This window comes from Mycetomoellerius zeteki, unplaced genomic scaffold (genome assembly GCF_001594055.1).
Source record: "Mycetomoellerius zeteki isolate Tzet28-1 unplaced genomic scaffold, Tzet1.0 scaffold1038, whole genome shotgun sequence".
NCBI classification, from domain to species: Eukaryota; Metazoa; Arthropoda; class Insecta; order Hymenoptera; family Formicidae; genus Mycetomoellerius; species Mycetomoellerius zeteki.
In genome coordinates this window covers 1-6,183 of record NW_017255952.1, presented here as the reverse complement: position 1 = coordinate 6,183, position 6,183 = coordinate 1, and the positions used below count along the sequence as shown (strand labels likewise).

Genomic DNA, 6,183 nt, shown 5'->3' with positions numbered 1-6,183 from the left:
GGGATAGCGATTATCTCCTTTTACAGTTCGCCAAATTGTTTGTGGTGACACTCCCAATACAGCCGACGCATTCCGAACGCTGGTCTCAGGATGATTGTCAAAATGTTGTAAAATACGATTCCCTGCCTGCAAATCTCTTCGTAACGCTGCTTGAAATCGGTTGTTTTCTTGTCGAATTGAAAATGATCCAGTCTCTCGCAATCTATTAAATGTCAACATAAACACTCTTCGGTTTGGCACTCTTCTGTTTGGAAATCGTCGTGCATATTCTCGCACCGCCTTTAAAGCATTACCGTTGCAGAAACCGTATACAAAAACCATATCAGCATATTCACTATTAGAATACGTACGCGGCATATTGCAAAAGACAAAATTCATCTACTGTTAAAGGCTTTCAAAGAGCGACTGACAAATTCATAACAGAAAGTGGAAAATGTAATCAAATATGTCGGTGCTAGATATGGCAAGAAATGTAAACATTTTTTTTCGATTTCTCTGAAACGGAGCAAAAACGAGCATATGTCTATAGGACTTTTTTTCTTAGTTTTTTACTCCTCTACACGCTCCCGAAGTTTTGCCATTTAATTTGGAAACACCCTGTATATATGTGTACGTATGAATGTAAGAGCCTCCGCTGTACGTTTACTTTTTCGTCGTGCACGACTTGTAGGACTCATGTACAGAACATACTCCCCCCGTTGAGAGAGTCAACGATCAATTCAGTTTCGCTTACATACATTCCGCTTATGCGCTTGACTTAAATTAGGAGATGATGTTACGCCGAGTGTATAATAATGCTGAATCACAGCTCCATCGGTAATGGACAGAGACCTCTTACAGGTCTTGTCATTTCTCCGGAGGACGTCATGATGGAGGCTGTTCGTATCACGCCATCGTCTCCCGGATAGAGTCTCGTGATCCGGCCAAGAACCCATTGTGTGCAGGGTATGCGCTTGTCCTTGATTAAGATCATGGTTCCTATGTTCAGTTGCGGACCGTCCTTGGACCATTTGTGGCGTACTTGGAGTTCATTTAAGTACTCAAGATACCAACGTGCCCAAAAGTCTTGTCTCATTTTCGTTATGTGCTGCCACGTAGACAGACGATTAGCTGGAACACATGTCAAATTGCCCTCCGGGAGGGCAGTTAAAGGTTTGCCAATAAAATAGTGTGCCGGAGTTAGCGCGGACGTGTCATTGGGATTGGACGAAAGTGGAATGATTGGCCGGGAATTTAAAATCCCCTCGACTTCGGCAGTGAAAGTATTTAATTCTTCGTGTGTAAACAACGAATCTCCTATCACGCGTCGAAAATGGTGTTTGAATAATTTCACAGTACTTTCCCACAATCCACCGAAATGTGGAGCTGCTGGAGGTATAAAGTGCCACGTTATTCGATGGTCGCTCGCGAACTTATTTATACGTTCCTTGTGAGCTTCGGAATTAAGAAGGACGTACATCTCTTTTAGTTGATTGTTTGCTCCTACGAAATTGGTTCCGTTATCGGAGTAAATATGCTCCGGAAATCCTCGTCTCGCGGCAAATCGTCGTAGTGCGGCTAAAAATCCGTCAGACGACAAGTCGGTCACGACTTCGAGATGTACGGCCTTGATGGACATGCACACGAAAATACATACATAGACCTTAATGCGCGTCCTATTACGAAATTTCCGTTCTTTAATATAAAACGGCCCGCAGAAATCGACGCCGGTATTGAAAAACGGAATTGCCTCCCTTACTCGCGCTATAGGAAGGTTTCCCATTTTGGGTTCTACGGTATTGGAATCAAATCGAAAACAACGCATACATTTACGCACAATTCTTCGAACCTGGTTCCGACCGTCGAGTACCCAAAACCTCTGCCGCACAGCTGCTAACGTGTGTTGAATTCCCGAGTGATGATTTGATTCGTGCGTTTCGCGGATAATGACGTCGGTTAAATGATTACGGTTTGGGAGGAGGATCGGATGCTTCTGAGCAAACGTCAGTTTTGATCTTTGGAGACGACCTCCAACCCTAATTATACCGTTTTCGTCCAAGAATGGATTAAGATTAAGAATTTTGCCCTTTCTCACGTGGTTTTTGGTTTTGAGATCTTCAATGTCATTGTGAAAGTGGATTTTTTGTAAAAGTCTTAAAATCTGTACTTCGGCTTCAATAATTTCTTGAGTGCACAACGATCCTTTATGTTTATTGGTGGGACGACACCGACGGCAATACGCAACGACCCTACATAATTTGGCATAAGATGAAAATCTACCTAAAATGCCTAGATCGTCAGATACCGACACCATACATGTGTTTTTCTTTAATTCCGGAATGTTGCAAATTTGAATGATTTCGTTAAGCCAGTCATCTTCGTTCTTAATTAACCAGGATGGACCGGAGCGCCAACTTTGATTTTGTACAAAAACTAGAGGTAATTGACCCCTTGAGAGCGCGTCCGCTGGATTGTCATGCGATCGAATGTGTCTCCATTCTATTGCTTCGGTAAGGTCTCGAATTTCTATAACCCGATTAGCTACGAACGTTTTGAGTCGATGCGGTTCGGTTTTTAGCCAGTGTAGCGTTATGGTTGAATCACACCAGAAAATTATCTTACTAGGAGTGCAATTCAGTGGATTGACGATTTCGCGGTACAATCGCGCTAATAATAATGCTCCACAGAGTTCAAGTCGTGGAATGGTTACGGGTTTCAGAGGTGCGACTCGCGATTTGGCGCATAATAAACGCGACGACGCATAACCTTGATCTCCGCTCGACCGCACGTAGAGACAGGCGCCGTATCCCACGTTGCCAGCGTCGCAAAACCCATGGATTTGTATATCGGAATGGTTCGTTGTTGACAACTTGCGAGGAAAGGACATTTGATCCATTATTTCCCATTGACGCGAGAATTCTAACCATTCGTTGCATATAGTCTGTGGGACAGGTTCGTCCCATTGGATCCCGCACCGCCAAACATTTTGAATTAATTTCTTGGCGTAGAGAATGACCGGACCTAATAAACCAATCGGATCGAAGATTTTCGCGATTTCCGAAAGAATGTTTCGCTTTGTCACTCGCTCGAAGCGCTTAATCGGATTGGTTGCGTAGCATATTTCGTCATCTTGGGTGTTCCATATTAGGCCTAAAGTTTTCAACGCGCGATCTGCATTTAATGTGAAGCTCACGTGTAGCGCGTTCGTCTCTAAATCGTTTATAATACGTTCGTCGTTAGACGCCCATTGCCTTATAACGAAGCCGCCGTGCGCTAACAATTCGGTCACCTCGTCCCGGATTTTTCGAGCCTCATCGATAGTTTCGGCGCCCGTCAACAAATCATCCACGTATAAATGCGATCCAATGATATCTGCGGTTACAGGATAATTTTGGCGTTCGTCTTCGACTAATCTTTTGATTACGCGGATCGCTAAAAACGGAGAGGAAGAAACCCCGAACGTAAGGACGTTGAGTTGAAACGTTCTGATCGTGCCATCCTTACGCCATAATATCTGCTGATATCGACGATCGTCTTCATGTAATAGTATCTGACGGTACATTTTCTCGATATCAGCGGAGATGACATAATTATAAGTGCGAAAGCGGATCAAATGTGAGAATAATTTGTCCTGTATTGTGGGGCCTGTCATCAACACATCGTTCAAAGATACACCGGAATTGGATTTTGCTGATGCGTCGAACACTATGCGAACCTTGGTGGTTTCACTCGATTCCTTTGTCACCGCGTGATGTGGCATGTAGTAACCGTCGTCATCCGGTTCCTCGATCATCGACATATGCCCTAATCGCAAATATTCTTCGAAAATCCGTTCATACTCGATTCTTAAGGACGTATTCATATTGAGCTTGCGTTCTAACGATAATAAACGTTTGAGTGCCGTCGTTCGCGAATTGCCGAGACGTTTATCTGTTTTGATGAAGGGTAAGCGAACTACATAACGTCCATCGTCGCGACGTGAGACGGTGTTTAAAAAATACGATTCGCATTCGATTTCCTCCTTCGATCTCGCCTTTTCCTCCGAAATATCTTCTATCAACCAAAATTTCGTTAATTGAATTTCTAAACCCGTCATATAGCACGTATTTTTTGATGATGATTGTGGTGGAGCACCGCCAGCGATCACCCATCCTAAGCACGTGTTTTGGAGGTGTAGATCGTACCCTTCGCGGGATAGATCGATTTGACCATCGGAAAATAAAGACAACGTCGCGCCCGAGCCTATTAACATCTCGACAGGTCGCGGCAGATGGAACTCCGGATCTGCTAATTTGATGTCTGACGGTAAAGCTAACAAACCTCGCGGGAAAATTTCTGAAGGCACTAAATCTGTGATAGTCGGTATCGTCAAGCACGTGATGGTTTTGCAGAAACCTTTATCTAACGATTGTACGGCAATTTTCACTACACCCTTCGATACAGTATTGACAGCATTGATCGCGCTGATCGTTGATGATTTTTTTATTGTCCGCACACCTAACCGCTTCACGATGGATTCCGTGATAAAGTTCGTGGTCGCGCACGTGTCTAAGAGTGCTCGACATTCGATACCAACGTGAGTGTTACGTTCGGAGTTGCATACATATATCAATGCACTTGTCATAAGCTGTGGAGTAACGTATGGTATAGTTAATGCAACGGGACTCGGCGCGCTGCGATCTGATAGAATTGATAGTCATTTAGATTGGATGTTCGTGGAATTAGACAAATCGGTTTTACTCGCGTGATTGTCATTATGTAGAAGGGTGTTGTGACGTTTCTGACATACCGTACAATTTGAAAATTTGCACGGCATAATGAGAGCGTAGGCAATTGTAACATAGTTTCGCCTTTTTCACCATATCAATACGTTCTGTCACGGTTAATTGTTTAAATACGTTGCATGTGTAAAGCGGATGTCGTTTGCCTTTACACGCGATGCAATTGCGCGATGCCCTTACTACAAGTGCCCGATTCGGAGCGTCGAATTTCCTCTTTTTGACTGGCGGTTCGTACTTGCTCTTATTTGTTTCTGTTGATATCGGTCGCTCCCGTATTGACGCGCACACCGCTGTTTTATATACGAATTCGTATAAGTCTTCGAGTTTGGGAAAGGTATCTCTCACAAGCGTCGCCTGCCATTTATCTAACGTGGCTTTCGGTAATTTACTCTCTATAAGATATACGATCATCTCTTGTCCGATTGTGACGCCTAACGTTAATGCCGCGATGTGTTGTTGAGCGTCGTCAGCGAGTTTCGTCAGACCGTTTGTATTTTCCTTTTCTACCGTAGGCAAATTTACCATAGTCGCGAGGTGTCGCATAATTAGAATCCGTTTCACTTCGTACGAGCGCTCAAGCAAATCCCAAGCCTTCGTGTAACTCGCCCCGTCGATCGAAAATATTTTTATTTTATTGCCGGCCTCACCCGTCAACGCGGATTTTAGATAATATAATTTGTCGACGTCTGTTAAATCCGTTTGCGCGCCTATCATAGACGAGAACGCGTTTTTGAATGACAACCAATTTTCGAATTTGCCATCGAATGTCAGGAGAGGAGCTTCGGGAAGTTTAATGCGCCTTTTTCTGAACGTTGTTGCTGTTTCCGTGTTCTCGATCCGGATTTCGTCACTCGATATATTGTCGCCCTTATTCGCCATATTCGCCGCACCCAACTTATTCTCAGCATTGACCGCGAGAGCGTAAAATCGTTCTTGTATATTAGAGAATTCGGAATGATGAACGTCGCTCGGATCCAACACCGCGAGCTCGTCGTTATATTCTTCAAACGCGCGGTATAGTTCGGTTAAACGCGTGATGCGTAATTTCAAATTTTTGCCGTCTATTTTGCCTTTGTCGAGGAGATTGGCTAGATTCGTGATTTGCGACTTTAGCGATGTCCGCTTTTGCACGAGGAGTTTAGTTCGATCGGCCATTATTATATGATTGTGATATATTGAAATCAAATGACTTACTGTGTGAATGATATCAATAGATTAATGTAAAATATCGTTCGACATCCCATCAGTCAGGAATATCAGCACTCGATGTTGTATCCGGTGGTCGTCTCCTTCGGATGGCAGTCCGGATTGTATGCGGGTTTCCGTGGACCTCACAGGAGGCACCAAATGTTATATTGTGTAATGTATTTAATGTTGGACGATGTTAATTAAAGTCACAATGTTAATTAAAGTACATACACTT

The 6,183-nt window shown here is 43.7% G+C and overlaps 1 protein-coding gene across 1 annotated transcript; it reads right to left on the bottom strand.

The window, feature by feature from the left end:
• Positions 1–802: 802 nt before the first annotated feature.
• On the bottom strand, positions 803–5,915 carry LOC108720937 (uncharacterized). The gene is made up of 2 exons (XM_018445222.1): positions 4,769–5,915; positions 803–4,659 (listed from the first exon to the last, which is right to left on the bottom strand). The coding sequence occupies exons 1-2, from the start codon at positions 5,913–5,915 to the stop codon at positions 803–805; spliced, it is 5,004 nt and encodes a 1,667-aa protein (XP_018300724.1).
• Between the last annotated feature and the right edge of the window lie 268 nt (positions 5,916–6,183).

Coding starts and splice junctions, on each gene's coding strand:
- LOC108720937 (XM_018445222.1), bottom strand. CDS start 5,915: ATGGCCGATCGAACTAAACTCCTCGTGCAAAAGCGGACATCGCTAAAG. Junction 4,660..4,768: donor GCAAATTTTCAAATTGTACG/GTATGTCAGAAA, acceptor CAATTCTATCAG/ATCGCAGCGCGCCGAGTCCC.